Genomic DNA, 16215 nt, shown 5'->3' with positions numbered 1-16215 from the left:
AAATCGATTTAAATCAAAAAAATCCGATTTAAATCAAAAAAATCCGATTTTTTTGATTTTTTTTTTTAAAAATCATTGATTTTTATCCACCCTGGCTGCTGTAGTAATCAACAGCCGAGAGAGGAGCTTGATGGAGATTTGAAAACATCCCACCCTTCAACACCATCACCCCCGGAGTAGAAAGCAAGCAGCGCGTGCTGGACAAGGGCAGGGCTTCAGTGCGTCTGAAAAGCCATGAGGCTGTACCTGTTGAATTGCTGCCTGCCGTGCAGCTCTTTTGAAGCCCTGGAGATTTTTGAAATCTCTAACTGCCCTTAGATCTGCGGGTATAGGGGCGACATACAAAAACACCAACCCCTGAATAAATAAACAGACAGACAGACAGACAGACAGACACCTAAGACTTAAAATCCAAAAGGCGGCATCGAATAATTGCTTATTCGAGTTTTCGAATGTCCTGCATAGGGAGGATTCTCATGGGCGCCGGAAGTGGGGGCTTTCGATATGCTACCCCTTTGGTTCACGGGTGTTTCTGTTTCCCGTCTGGGCGCTCTGGGACTCCGGCACTCTGTGGCCGCCGTGCGGCGCCGTCGACTGTGGGCGGCGCTTAGAGGTCCGCTCTGCCCGCCCGTCGCTGGCGTCGGAGGTCCCGGAAGCGTAGCCGGGGCTGTTGGCGATGATGGCGGAGAGTCCGGCTGCCGAGGAGGCGGCTGCGGCCGCGGTGCTGGCGGCGCCGCTGGCGAGCGCAGGGCCGGGAGCTGGAGCGGGCGGCGGCGGCGGCGGCGGGCCCGGGGTCTTCCTGCCGGCCGAGCTCTTGGCGGTGGCGGGGCTCGGGTCGGCCGGGGCCGCATCCGGAGCGGGTGCGGGAGTCGGGTCTGGCGGGGCCTCGGTCCCCGGGATCCCCAGCTCGGCCGCTGCGGCCGCCGCGGCCGGGGTGCTCCTCTCGCACTCGGCCTTCTGGGACCCCACCACCAGCGGCGACTGGGACGGCGAGAGGCCGAGCCCTGCTTGCCTGCTCCGCATCAAACGGTGAGGGACTTTCCACTCCCCGGACGAGGATGGAGGCAAATGCCAGAACCTCCCGCTTTCCAGATTTCTGGCCCGGAAGGTGTGGGTGGGTTAGGAAGGGGTAGTGTTCCTGAGCGTGTGCAGAGTGCGTAGTACGCGCGTTAATTCCCCGGGCATCTCATCCTGCCGGTACATACGGTACTTCTGAGGGCGGAATGCGGCAGGGAGAGTTTTCCTTCTCCATCAACTCGCCCAGGAAAGATTAACTGCCCTACTTTCTTGGCAGCGATTCAGCGTCTGCAAGGAATTCCCCATAAGCGAGGGTGGGGGACCGGAGGCCCTCTGGATGTTGTTGTAACTCCCATCGGCCCCAGCCAGCATGGCCGGTGGTTAGGGATGATGGGAGTTGTAGTCCAACAACTGGTGGGACGTGGCCGGTATGCAGGTGCAGTAGTGGAGGGGAGCTGCACCTGTTGCATTTCCATATGGCTTGTAGCTCTTAAAGGGAGTGGTGGTGTGTATCGGTTAAGCAAGAGTTTGGGGGTATAAACTCCCGATTACAACAGCCCAGGTGGATTTAGGATCAACAGTGGCTTTTACAGCCCTGAAGATGATAACCTTATGCTCGAGCATCCCTGTAAGGAGGATATCCTCGATTGTTTCCTCCCCAAGCTCAACTTCCTTGTTCTGTTATCAGATTACAATTGGCATATAACATAATTAGAGCTTCATCTTAGATATATATATATATATACGCCTTGCTAGAGTGTAGCATCCAAGGATGAGACAACTCATTTTTAGAAACTTCTTTGGAATTAAAATTATTTGGAATTGTTGTTTAAGCCCAAACTTTTGGCTTTGGTTTTCTTCTTTCCTGAAGTTGGCTTGCTTGGTTTACATGTGATGGAAAGGTGTGAAGTTTTATTTAGGCTGACTTCTCCCCCCCCCCCCTGCAGAGATCAGCCTCTCTCCTGCTGCTAACCATATAAACTTGGGGAGTGAGAGACATCCCAGTATCTCCCATTGTGTTGCACAGTTAACAGTGCATTGCGGAACATACTCACTTTATTTTATCTAGGACTTGGTCACAAGTTTAGGTTTGCATTCATAATCAACAATATGATAAAAAATAGTTTTGTAGTCATAATAAATAACATGATTTAAAATGTTCCTTTAGCCCACAGTGCTGTAAAGGATTTTTCTAGGGGTTAAAGGGGCAATGGGAAATTTGAAACATATAAAAATTGTGCAATGAAAAAATTGGCCTGCTAAATCAGACCTCTCTCATTTCCTCCTTACTTGCCTTCTTTCTAAACTAACGAGTCCCAAATATTGTAATTTCTTGATTATTTGAGTTGCCCTTCACCTTTCCCAACTCTCTTTTTGAGGGGTGTTAAGCAGAATTGTACCCAGTTGAATATGATTGTTGTACCCTAGGTTTGTCAAAATGCATGATGCAGGTGGCGCTGTGGTTAAACCACTGAGCCTAGGGCTTGCTGATCAGAAGGTCGGCGGTTCGAATCCCTGTGACGGGGTGAGCTCCCGTTGCTCGGTCCCAGATCCTGCCAACCTAGCAGTTCGAAAGCACGTCAAAATGCAAGTAGATAAATAGGAACCACTACAGTGGGAAGGTAAACGGCGTTTCCGTGTGCTGCTCTGGTTTGCCAGAAGCGGCTTTGTCATGCTGGCCACATGACCTGGAAGCTATACGCCGGCTCCCTCGGCCAATAATGCGAGATGAGCGCTGCAACCCCAGAGTCGGTCACGACTGGACCTAATGGTCAGGGGTCCCTTTACCTTTAAGCAGAATTGTACCCAGTTGAATATGATTGTTGTACCCTAGGTTTGTCAAAATGCATGATGCAGGCAGTTTTTATTTTGGATCCCTTTCCTAGCAAACCATGACATGGAATTTGCCTTTTTCACAGCTGCTGCACATGCTAAGTAATTCCCACTATGCACCCATAGACGGTAAGCTCTTTGGCAAAGGCTGCTATTAGCAGCACAAAAATACGTCTATAGCAGCAGCAATTAATTTCCAGAATGCTTTGTGTTCCCTGTATCTTGCAACAGCCCTGAGAGGTAGGCGGTTGCCATTCCCAAATAGCTGCTGTGGAACTGCTGTTATGGCCCAAGGACATAAGCTGTGTCCTTGGCAGGCGTGGAATTTGAATGCAGGCCTTGAAATTAACTTCTCTGTCACCCGGGTTACATTTATTCAGTACCTAGCGTGCTGTTAATTAATGCTTTAACATGTTGTTATGAGAGTCTGTTTCATCTGCCCAGAATATCCCTTCTGGGTATAGAGGAGAATGAGAAGGCCAGAATGTGGTGGCATTAGCAGTAAGAGTTCTTTTAGCGTCCCATCAGCTAACGCTCTTGGATAATGTGAGGAGCTGCAAGGGGAAGGAAAGTCCTCCATTGCAGTCAACAATATCTCCTCTGCGCAAACAAGGCTCTGTGTTGAATCGTTGCCATCTCCAGTCAGCACAACTAGGTGAGGCCTGCCTAGCAGATTCTGGAGATCTAGATCTTGGGTACATTACCAAGCAAGTGTTACTAGGCAGATGTTTCGGGTGCCCTGAAACAAGGAGGCTTCCCAGCCTTGCTTTAAAGCTGGGAAATATCTGGGGGTGGAGGGAGGGACAGTTTAGTTTTGTTCCTAGAGCTGAACGCAACCACTTCAGGAGCAGTTACGCCAGTTCCATGTTTAATCCCAGAAACAAAAGCCTTATTGTCGGTGGCAAACTAAAATGAAAGTGAACTTGTAGCAGCCTCATTTCCCAGAAGTGCGTTAGGACGCCTCCCTTTGTCTTCCTCCACGGAGTATGCTGTTTGTTATGTGCCAAAACAGGTGTTTGTGTTATGGGCTGAGAGCTGCAGTGAGCATGAGAAGGACTGCAGTTGTTATAATGTGCTGTTGGCACAGTTTATACGTACGGCAGGAGATTCCAGTTCATACTGCATGCTCTTTAACAACTGTCTATTGTTCAGTGAGAAGAAGGAATTGTGGTCTTCCTGCCGCCCAGCTAACCTTCAGTCCACAACCTCTGACTTTTGATGTAGGTGTGTTCTTGTTAAGCAAAGTTCAAACCAAGAACATTTTCTGTTGGGAGTGTACAGTACAGGAAAAAAGAAAGTGCATCCTCTTTGAATTCTGTGTTTTTACATATGAAGACACAATAACAATCATCTGTTCCTTTAGCAGGTCTTCAAATTAGGTAAATACAACCTCAGATGCACATGGCATCTTACACTGTGTCATGATTTAACAGAAATAAAGCCAAAATGGAAAAGCCATGTGTGAAAAACTAAGTTCACCTTATGATTCATTATAGCTTGGAGAACCACCTTTAGCAGCAATAACGTGAAGCAATTGTTTCCTGTAGGAAATGTCTCTCACATTGTTGTGGAGAAATTTTGGCCCATTCTTCTTTATCACGTTGCTTCAGTTCATTGAGGTTTGCTGGCATTTGTTTATGCACAGCTCTCTTAAGGTCCTACACGGCATTTCAATTGGGTTGAGGTCTGGATTTTGACTGGGCCATTGCAACACATTGATTCTGATCTTTCCCAGCCATTTTGTTGTAGATTTGCTGGTGTGCTTGGGATCCTTGTCCTGTTGCATGACCCAGTTTCAGCCAAGCTTCAGCTGCTGGGCAGATGGCCACATATTTGACGATAGAATATTTTGGTATACATAGGAATTCTTGGTCGACTCAATGACTGCAAGATTCACAGGTCCTGGGGTTGCAAAACAAGCCCAAATCATCACCCCTCTACCCCCATGCTTAACAGTTGGTATGAGGTGTTTATGCTGATATTCTGTGTTTGCTTTTATCTCCACTTCGGTCTCATCTGTCCAAAGGACATTGTTCCAGAAGTCTTGTGCTTTGTTCAGATGCAACTTTGCAAACCAAAGCCATGCTACTATGTTATTTTTAGAAAGACGAGGCTTTCTCCTGGAAACCCTTTCAAACAAACCATACTTGTCTTTTTCTAATAGTACTGTCGTGAACTTTAACCTTTAACAGGCTAATTGAGGTCTGTAGGGCCTGAGATGTAACTCTTGCTTCTTTTTTTGCAATTTCTCTGAGCATTGCACGGTCTGACCTTGGCGTGAATTTGCTGGGATGTCCACTCCTGAGAAGATTGGCAACTGTCTTGAATGCTTTCCACTTTTGAATAATCTTTCCCACTGCAGAATGATGGATGGACTTAAAATTGGTTGGAAATAGGAAGCAGCACTCGCTTCTCTAAGAGCCTTGTGCCATCTTTCCTCCTTGGCATTGTGTTAAAACACACCTGAATGTTCCAGACCAGCAAACTTCTAAAAATTTGTCTTTTATTGAGGTGGGCACACTTGCTGATGATCAATTAAGCAAGGACATTTTATTAGTACCCTCTTGTCTACTTAGCCTCTTGATTCCTATGGAAGCTGTAATGGGGTACAGTGGTACACCTCGGTTTAAGAACAACCCTGTTTACGAACTATTTGGTTTACAAACTTCGCAAAACCGGAAGTAGTGTCCCAGTTTGCAAACTTTGCCTTGATCTAAGAACGGAAGCCGAATGGTGGAAGGGCACCGGCGGTGAGAGGCCTCATTAGGGAAAGCGCGCCTCAGTTTAAGAACGGTTTCGGTTTAAGAATGGACTTCCGGAATGGATTAAGTTCGTAAATCAAGGTACCACTGTACCTGTAGTTAGTTTTTCACACATGATTTCTCCATCTTGGCTTTATTTCTGACTCGGTGTAATATGACATGTGGTGTTGTTCATCTGAGGTTGCGTTTATCTAATTTTAAGACCTGCTAAGGAACAAATGATGGCTATTATGTCCTGATATGTAAAAGCACATAATGCAAAGAAAGTGTACTTTCTTTTTCTCATGACTGTATGTGTGTGGTAAGAAAACAGATTTTGAGGAAGCAGTTTCTCGTAGGCCAGAGTGGCTGATGAAAATGTGTCTCTTCGTGACTGAATTGCCCCTCCCTCCCTCTTCTGGTGTCACAGCGTAAGCTGAGATATTCACAATGTTTCAAAATCCTGGGCTTTCCCTTTTCTCTTCCTTTCCTTTTATGGGCTCTATTGTGATATGTGCTTGATTTGAAGCTTCCCATAAAGTGTGCCAAGCATTTGGAAGGTAATAAGTTGTGACATAGGAGGAAACAAATATGAATTAAAATGGGACAAAGGGGTGAAAAGGAGTGAGGAGGTCTATGAAAAGCACAACACAGCTTTATGGAAAGTCCTTTATAGGTGAGATCTTTTACATTTGTTTTCAGGAGTCTTTTAAGATTGACTGCCTGACTGAAGCCACGAGGACTAGAAACTTAGGTTTCCTTCTATCTCTCTCTCTCTTTTAAAAAGCAGGGCTGTTTCTCAAGAATTCAGCAACAGGATTTGGGGATTGGGGTGCAAAGCTGGAAGCTCCAGCAGTGTTTCTCAAACTGAGGTCCCTAGCTGTTGTTGGACTACAACTCCCATCATTCCTAGCTAGCAGGGGCAGTGATCAGGGATGATGGGAGTTGTAGTCCAGGGGTGGCCAACAGGAAGATTGTGATCTACTGGTAGGATCATGGGGCGTCTGTGGTAGATCTTGGTAGATTGTGGGACCCCTCCCACCCACCCCTTTGATTTCCCTAACTTAGTTCCCCTAAAACAGGCATGGCCAAACTTTGCCCTCCAGATGTTTTGGGACTACAATTGCCATCATCCCTGACCACTGGTCCTGTTAGCTAGGGATGATGGGAGTTGTAGTCCCAAAACATCTGGAGGGCCAAGTTTGGCCATGCCTGCCCTAAAAGCTCAGCAACTTTGACTTCCCAATGCAGTGGGTAGATCACTGCCAGATTTTGTTAATAGTGGGAGTAGATCGCAGTCTCTTGGTAGCTGGAAATGCCTGTTGTAGTCCAACAACAGGAGGGGCCCCAAGTTTGAGAAATGCTGCTCTAGAGAAACACTTGACTGATTAATACATTGCTGCTATTATTATTTTTGTTCCCCAGAGATATCATGTCTATCTACAAGGAACCCCCTCCTGGAATGTTTGTAGTGCCTGACCCCCATGATATGACCAAGGTAGGTGGTATCTGAATGCCTTCCTCTGTAGTGTGTCCTGCCTGAAAGGGTTTCCTGCTGTTTTTAGGAGGGTTGGCATACTGAAATTTACCTTGCTATGACTTGAAATTTCATTTATGGCAGCGGCCTGTGAGAAAGGGTAGCAGAGCGATTGCCACAGGAGAAATTAGGCAAAGTGAAGTTTTCACAAAGCATTTTCATCCTTAGGCAAATCTTTTCAGTTCATGTTCTGTTCACCCTGATAAATGTGTTAGAATGAGGGGTTTGGGTACCTTTTCAGAAGGGAGAAGGGAGCAATCTCCGGCTCTGTTTCTGAATTTTAAGTGGGTCTGTCCCTGAGTCAGAATATTTCACTGGTGTCCTCTTGGTATATCTCAGGGATCTGTTCTATTATTATTATTATTATTATTATTATTAAAAAAAGTAGATCACATGCCTGACGTTTGACCAGCTTGGTGGCCATGTAGTTGAAGGTCAAATGAGGCCTCGTTCATACAGATTATGTGGTATACATCTTGGAACAGTTTTTAATCACACCAGACCACAGGTGGGGAAATCATGTTTGAAAGCTCCTCCATGAAAAGAAAGCCCATGTATGCCTGAGACCGGGCCTTGCGTTTCTTGTCTGCTGCTGTGACCAAGTGGTTAGGAAGCTGTTACGTGGGTTCACAGCCCAGGAGTTGTCTCTGTTGTTACCCTTGTCGTGGCTGGGGGGGGGGGCGTGCATGCAAAAGGTATGTGGGAACCTTTCTCCCCCTTCCTCCTGATGGTGCTCAGACTCATCCTCCTCACCCCTTGCTCTGTGGAAAGAACCACCGGGCGCTACTGCTGTTTAATGGGTTGCCTGTCCTTGTAGGGCAAAACCACAAAACCAGTTGCTTTTGCAGTCCTCCACCTGTAGTGTGAAGAAGTGGTGTACTCCAGAAATAATTTGGGCCTCCTCAACTGCTACATGTGTGAACTGAGCTTGATGCTTGAACCTCAGAGGGCACTGAGTTTCCCCTAATGCTTTGTAGAGGATCTCTCTCCTCCTCCTCCCCCCCCCTTAACTCTCTTAGCGGCCGGCTTGCGTCCCGCGCAGGCTCTGCCGATGTTGCACCCAGTTGGAAGTTTTTGCGCGAGCTGGGCTTTTCTCTTGCAGATTCATGCGTTGATCACAGGCCCCTTTGACACGCCTTACGAAGGGGGTTTCTTCTTGTTCCTGTTTCGCTGTCCTCCAGATTATCCCATCCATCCGCCGCGGGTCAAACTGATGACAACCGGGAATAACACAGTGAGGTTTAACCCTAACTTCTACCGCAATGGGAAGGTCTGCCTCAGTATTCTAGGGTAAGGAGCCAAGCAGCCTGAGCTGCTTTGGGGAGGTCCACACTTCTGCATGCATTTATCATGTTGATGAAACGCGTGTGTGTGTGTGTGCTTCTGTTTCTGTTCAGAGCCAGGTAGGTTGATGATTATCATCTTGCAGGAACGAGAGGGGCAGGCTTTTTCACGGGTAGCACCCGTGCAGTGGAACACTCTCCTTGCTACAATATGGGAGGCCCCCAAATGTATTGCCACTCTGCCAGCTTTTGAAGTCTAAACACCTGTTTAGACACGTATTTCCCTGCTCTTCCTAACTTGGATCTCCTGATTTGATTGTTTTTAGCTGCTACGCTGTTTGAAATGGGCTTCCTTATTTATATATCATTTTAATTATGGATGTTTCAATGCGGTTGTTCTGCTATGAGTAGCTCGTATTTTTTTACAGTTGGCCTCATTCTTCTTGTTTTGATGTTGTCTTTCATTTTTTTGTGAACCACACTGGTATTTCTTCTTGAAATGCGAGGCTTAGAATTATTATATTCCTATCATCATCATCGCCAAGGCAGGGCACCACTGGGACACGTGCTTGTCTAGGCAGAGGGCCTTCTCGGTAGTGGCGCCCGCTCTGTGGAACGCCCTCCCACCAGAGGTCAAGGAAATAAACAACTATCTGACTTTTAGAAGATATCTGAAGCCAGCCCTGTTTAGGGAAGTTTATAATGTTTGATCTTTTATTGTGTTTTTAATATCCTGTTGGGAGCCACCCAGAGTGGCTGGGGTCAGCAACCTTTTTCAGCCGTGGGCCGGTCCACCATCCCTCAGACCTTGGGGGGGGGGGGAATGAACGAATTCCTATGCCCTACAAATAACCCAGAGATGCATTTTAAATAAAACCACACATTCTACTCATGTAAAAACACCAGGCAGGCCCCACAAATAACCCAGAGATGCATTTTAAATGAAAGGACACATTCTACTCATGTAAAAACACACTGATTCCTGGACTGTCCGTGGGCCGGATTGAGAAGGCGATTGGGCCGCATCCAGCCCATGGGCCTTAGGTTGCCTACCCCTGGCATAGAGCATTTGAGCATCTCTGAACATTGCAAGGAGCCTCTGCCGTCAGCCAGATGCGCGAGAAAGTCACGCACTTGGTTGACATAGCTTTCTGTAATATCCAGAGTTGCTGTTCATTTGGCTCAGCTATCTGCAGCATTTAGTTTTTCTTTCTGTATTTGCGTGGCTTTTGTGGGGAGGGGTGGGTTTCAAATAGCATTATATTTTCAGAAACCACAAAGCATTCTCTTGAAAGTTTGGGGCTTTGCTTTTTCCTGCTGATCCTGTGTGGTCTTCATTTCCAGCCCTCAGTTGAGAGCTCTTAAACCAGAGTACGACAGGAAGCGGCCATAGTTGCAGATTTTCTACTCTGCTCAGTCGCTTGTGCCCTTCTGCCTATTTCTGTTCGCAATGGCAAGAGGTAGACAGGCCCCTTGCTTGTGTCATGCATCGTGGGGGCAGAGCCGGTCTGGGTGGTTTTCTGCCTCTGACTTGATTCAAAAGATGGTGCTTTAAGAAGAAAATGATGGGAGGAGAACGGAGCTGCTGTATTCAACATCCTTAAGAAAGTTAGATCGGGAATAGACAGTGACAGTCTATGGCAGGCTTCCTCAACCTCGGCCCTCCAGATGTTTTTGGCCTACAACTCCCATGATCCCTAGCTAGCAGGACCCAGTGGTCAGAGATGATGGGAATTGTAGTCTCAAAACATCTGGAGGGCAGAGGTTGAGGAAGCCTGGTCTATGGCAGGCGTAGGCAAACTCGGCCCTCCAGATGTTTTGGGACTATAACTGACCACTGGTCCTGTTAGCTAGGGATGATGGGAGTTGTAGTCCTGAAACATCTGGAAGGCCGAGTTTGCCTATGCCTGGTCTATGGGCTTCAAGGCTTGAGAAACAGCATCATTTCGTATATCCCATTGTAGTCTTTCTCAACTTGATGCTGGGCAGACATTGGGCCGCAACTCCTATCATCACTGACAATCTGCTGCGTTGACTGGGGCTGGTGGAAATTGTAGTCCAAAGCGCCTGGGCAGCACCAGGTTGGAGAAAGCTAACATAACTCAACCATGAAGGTTAGTATCTTGCCCAGTAATACTGTGTACAAGCTTCAAAGTAACTAAGCATGTATAGAGAGGAGGAATTGGCTAAAGACCCAGCTAAGCAGGGTGGATTTGATTTAAATCAAATGGATTTAAATCACTAGTAAGACAGACTTTATTTAAATCATTCTTTTACAGAAAGACTCATTCTTGCTGGTATCATCTTAATATTTACAACCAGAGGAAGGTTTCATTTTTGGAATAATAAATTTTCAGAGTAGTTTTTTTTTACAGTTATATAAAAAAATTCTGATTTGGTTATACAATTAGAAATACTGTACATGGACAGGTGATTATGAAATTATTGTGAGGTTTAATGAGTTAACTGTTTATATATTTGGACAACTTTTCTGCTGTGCTTTATTGTAAGGAGAAAAATAATCATTACCAACAATTTAAACAATTTATGTAACAAAAACAGTATAGCATATGTATCCGTTTTTGTTATCTGATGTGGTTAAACAGTTTAAAAAAAAACTTAGACTGAGTTTTAGCAAACATGAAAAGCTTAAAACAAATTCTTATTTCCTGATGAATAGCCTTTGAACTATAATGTAACTTAAATAGAAAACTATCTTCAGAAAGATTTTTCCTCCATAAACATTTTATTTTAAAAATCTGATTTAAATAATAATAATAATAATCTGATTTAAATAAAAAAATCTGGTTTAAATAAAAAAATCTGATATTTTTTTTTAAAAAAATCATTGCTTTTCCCCCCACCCTGCAGCTAAGGCATTCTTTTCTTTGTAGGTTCACTAATGCTCAGGCATGGCCTTGGGCGTTTTAAACCACATTTACTTGCTACACTTTTTCTGTTAGCCACAAGTGCTTTCTAGGATATATATGGATTTGGATACTTTTAGGATCTAATTGGATTTGGGGGCCCAAGCAAGCACCTTTTGCATGTTACGTGGGGAAAATCAGGAAGACCCTCTTGCACCACCACCCTGACGGTTGCAACAGCAAGGGGCAGGGACTCTGTGCTTCATTATCCTGTTTTGTATTTCTGGGTTTTTATTTCCTGTTTTCAGAGTTGAGCTTTTTGCCCTTCATCTCTGGACAGTGGGAATGCTCCAGATAAAATTCCTCAGCTATTTCGCACAACTTCTAGGAACTGAGGTGTAGACACAGTGTGTAGCTGGTGCTCTGAAAGAAGACGATGATGCCAAGAAACAGTGGAATTTCCGGCTGGTTTATCACGGACGTTTGCACGCATTTGCTTGATCCCCATGTTTTATTCTGTTTCTCCTAATTACGGAGACTTGCCAAGGAGATGTGTGGCGTATTGACGCCTTGAGCCCTGGCCACTGTGAATCCTGCCCCTATGTCCCCCCCGCTCTCCTAATCAGCCAGCTCCCAAGGTTTCAGAATTCCAGTACATTTGATAAGAGCTAGACATTTAAACAAAAAAGGAATGTGATTCTTAGGAGGTTGAATTCTCCCCTCACTGCCAGACTTTGTGTGTGGCTCTTGCGTGAGACTGAATGCAAACAGCCCTCTGTTCAGATTGTATGCTGGAAAGATGCATAAAAGTTTGGAATGGTTTCATCACAAAATAGTAATTATCCATCTTCATAATGTGTGTGTGTGTGGATATACAGTGGTCCCTCGACTTACAAACGACTCGACAACCGAATTTTTCGACTTACGAATGGGGCAAATGGCCCCACGCTTATGAATTTCTCGATATCCGAACGGAAACCGTGGCGGTTTTAGATAGGGTTTTTTTGACTTACTGTAGCAATGGTTAGATCCAACAATGAGACATGAGACAAGGCTGAGTTCCAAAAAGACCAACCCCAGGCAGAGCTCGGGGGTCTGTATTTATTAGCAGCAGCTTTGACAGGTAAACATTAACTCACGATGTAACTTCCAGCCAATCACAGAACAAACCTCATGCATAAACATGTACAGGTACAGGTCACTTCCTGCCAACACCCTAACTTCTCCACCATAGAGGAAGTGGCTAGTGGCACATCTCTCACACCCCATACCTGTCACATGTCCCTCTCATCAAACATCCCCCTCCTCTCAGTCTTGTGATCCTCAGTAACTTTCCAAACTCCCCATAAGGATTCATTGTGCTCTTCTCACCTCAGCATGACCCATCCCGGTCTTTCCCTGTCAGGCCAGATCCAACCAGTTCGAACCAAACCTTTCCAGGTGCATCCAGCCTCCCCCAGCACAGTTGACCCATACCTCACCTTCCTATCTCTCACACTGTACTGGTTTGCCAGTATTACTCTAGCTAAGCCTAAGGATTAGCGGGTTTGCCACGCTACTATCATACACCAACCGCACAACTTACGAATTTTTAGATGGGGTTGCTTCGACTTACAAATTTTTCTGTTTTCAATGCATTCCTATGGGAAATCACGTTTCCAATGGCACTTTTCGACTTACGAATTTTTCGACCTACGAAGGTGCCTTCGGAACAGATTAAATTCGTAAGTCGAGGCACCACTGTATATATTCAAAAGTTTTCACAACTACCTTCAAAACAAATACAGTTGAACCTCCGTTTACATAACCCTCTGGTTACGTAAAATTCGGGATGTGCCTGTGGCAAACGACGTATTTTACCGGGTTTGAGCCCCCCCCCCCCCCCGCACACATGTGCAGAAGTGGGCCTCAGGTTGCGGAAACCTCGGGATCCGACCGGACCCCGTCCGCAACTGGAGGTACCGTTGTACATTGATTCATAAAATGACTTGCTACCCTCGCTTCCACAGTGTTTTTACTCAAAACCTTTGTTTTTACTGCAATTCATTTTTTTTATCTATTACAAAAAAAGTTTCTTGTGTTACAATTATTTTGACGTTTTTCTTCCACTGCTTTTATCTGGAATCCTGCCTGCAATTTTTTTTTATATATAACTATACAATTTATCTGCTACGTGTGTCACAGATTTGGGCTTTTCTATCTTCTTTGCTTGTTTAGTGGTTCTTGCCATTACGTCTTCAAAAAAATTTCTGCCACCCTGAGGCCTGGGAACTGTTCTTTTTTTTTTTTACTACCTACACAACACACACACACACAGACAGACACACAGACAGCTAGGACTCTCACAAGTTACAAATTGAAGTACATTTAAAGCCACACATCATTCACTCCACTTTACAGAATTGTGTTTGTTTGGCTGTGTGAAAATAAACTCCCATTTCTTGCTGTCTGGCAGTACGTGGACCGGTCCAGCCTGGAGTCCTGCCCAGAGCATTTCCTCGGTCCTTATATCTATACAGTCCCTGATGACTGAGAACCCTTATCACAACGAGCCTGGCTTTGAGCAGGTAAGTAGCCTGAATCATGGATTAGTGCCCACTTTACGGAAGCTCTTTGTTACAGGGACAGGGAAGTGGCTGTCCCGTAACAAACCGCTCTCTTAGAAGCAGAGCAAAAAGACCCGTTGAGGTTTGATCTCCAACCCATACATCCTTTTAAGAAGACACTCCCAATTCAGAGGTTCGGCATATTGCTGCGGGTGGGCCTGCTTACCTGTTGTGTTAAAACAGCTGACTGCATTGGGACAGAGTGGAAAGGAAGAATACCTTGAGCAGCCCTGGATAATTCAATATGCTGCTGTCTGTATACATGTATTTGCAGCTTGTCTGCAGAGCAAGACCATGCATGGAACCTCCTTGGGAACTTTCATGGAACATGGCTGTGGTTTGAAATAGGATTGTCAATCCACTTTTATCAGCGACTGGCCAGTATTTCCAATTGGTAATATCAGCAATACTAATTGGAGGCATTCTCAGTCTCTCTCCTCTCTCTCTCCTCTCCCCCCCCCCCACTAGACAAGACCAAAGTTGTGGGCCATGTGTCTTGAAATTCGTAAAAGTTGACTTTTGTTTTTGGCCATCGATCTCTTGCAGGAAAGACATCCGGGAGACAGTAAAAATTACAACGAGTGTATTCGGCATGAGACTATCAGGGTTGCTGTGTGTGACATGCTAGAAGGAAAATGCCCTTGTCCGGAGCCTTTACGGTATGTTTGGGAGTCTCAGTTAATGGGTTTCAGGCTTTTAGGATGGAGAGGGAGAGAGGGCAGTACCCCTTAGTCAGCCTTTCCCCCCACACTTAGAAAAACTGTTTGCCAGCGTGAAACTCGGCATTCAAGCACCTTCATTCATTCATTCCTGCAGCTGCGTGATCATTGTCCACATTCCAATCCTTCCACTCCAGGAGGATATTTATGCAAGCAGTGCAAATTGCAGTACAGTCGTACCTGGGTTCTCGAACAGAATCAGTTCCGGAAGTCCGTTCGACTTTCGTAAACCAAGGTGCAGCTTCTGATTGGCTGCAGGAGCCTCCTGCACTCAATCGGAAACTGCGCCTGACGTTCAGGTTCCAAAGAACCTTCACAAACTGGAACACCTACTTCCGGGTTTGCGGCGCTTGGGAGCCAAAACATTTGTGTCGCAAGGCGTTCGACAACCAAGGTACAACTGTATTCATGGCTTCATAGAATCTCTCCCTGCTACCCGCCTCTTAAGGTTTTTTTTTATTTTAGTATTTTGGTCATGCATGAGGGAGGGAACCAAAGTGCATTGCGCTGCGGGGAAATGTTAGCTATTGTGGTTGTTTTTAAGAAATGTGCACACGACAAACTAATTTTCAGGAGCAGAAACTATGGCAGTAGCCCTTTTGTTATAAACCACCTGTCACATCCTTGCTCTGCGGCCTTACGGTTCGTTTTGCTTGCTAGGGGTGTCATGGAAAAGTCCTTCATGGAGTATTATGATTTCTACGAGGGGGTATGCAAAGAGCGGCTTCACCTCCAAGGACAGACGATGCAGGTAAGGATCAGATCATGTCTATGACTGCCCACTCCTGAGGGCAGCCTCCATTCCCCCACCCCAAAAAAAGTAACAATTTGGATTGTCATATTTCCTTCCCTCTTGAGAAGTGGGCTCATTTGCTCACCTGAGAGTTTTTCCAAAGGGCAAATTGAAAACCTGAGGTATGGGGGACAAATTAGGGGAAACGACCAATTGCTGGCATTTCTGAAGCACCAGGAACTAGCTGGAAGTATATTGTGGGACGCGGGTGGCGCTGTGGTCTAAACCACTGAGTCTCTTGGGCTTGCTGATCAGAAGGTCGGCAGTTCGAATCCCCACGATAGAGTGAGCTCCCGCTGCTCTGTCCCAGCTCCTGCCAACCTAGCAGTTTGAAAGCACGCCAGTGCAAGTAGATAAATAGGTACCTCTGCGGCAGGAAGGTAAACGGCGTTTCTGTGCGCTCTGGTTTCTGTCACGGTGTCCCATTGCACCAGGAGTGGTTTAGTCATGCTGGCCATATGACCCGGAAAGCTGTCTGTGGACAAACGCCGGCTCCTTCGGCCTGAAAATGAGATGAGCGCCGCAACCCCATAGTCGCCTTTGACTGGACTTGACCGTCCAGGGGTCCTTTACCTTTTTTATATTAACATGAGCAGGACGTTGGAACAAGGGGATGAGAGGTAGGAGACTTGACTAAAAAGGTAAAGGGACCCCTGACCGTTAGGTCCAGTCGCAAACGACTCTGGGGTTGCGATGCACATCTCGCTTTACTGGCCGAGGGAGCCGGCGTACAGCTTCCGGGTCATGTGGCCAGCATGACCAAGCCCCTTCTGGCGAACCAGAGCAGCGCACAGAAAAGACTTGACTAGATCATGGCTA

General features: G+C 46.0%; 1 protein-coding gene across 1 annotated transcript in view; it reads left to right on the top strand.

The window, feature by feature from the left end:
* The first annotated feature begins 614 nt into the window (after positions 1-614).
* UBE2Z (ubiquitin conjugating enzyme E2 Z) overlaps positions 615-16215 on the top strand; it is a 19647-nt gene continuing 4046 nt past the window's right edge. Inside the window, exons 1-6 of the mRNA XM_035135324.2 lie at positions 615-1029; positions 7017-7089; positions 8231-8418; positions 13734-13845; positions 14431-14543; positions 15264-15354. Of these exons, the coding sequence (XP_034991215.1) occupies positions 677-1029; positions 7017-7089; positions 8231-8418; positions 13734-13845; positions 14431-14543; positions 15264-15354 (930 nt within the window). The 5' untranslated portion in view covers positions 615-676. The remainder of the gene's footprint in view (positions 1030-7016; positions 7090-8230; positions 8419-13733; positions 13846-14430; positions 14544-15263; positions 15355-16215) is intronic.

This window comes from Zootoca vivipara, chromosome 13 (genome assembly GCF_963506605.1).
Source record: "Zootoca vivipara chromosome 13, rZooViv1.1, whole genome shotgun sequence".
In the NCBI taxonomy this organism is placed as follows: domain Eukaryota; kingdom Metazoa; phylum Chordata; class Lepidosauria; order Squamata; family Lacertidae; genus Zootoca; species Zootoca vivipara.
This window is presented reverse-complemented; position numbering and strand designations above follow the sequence as displayed.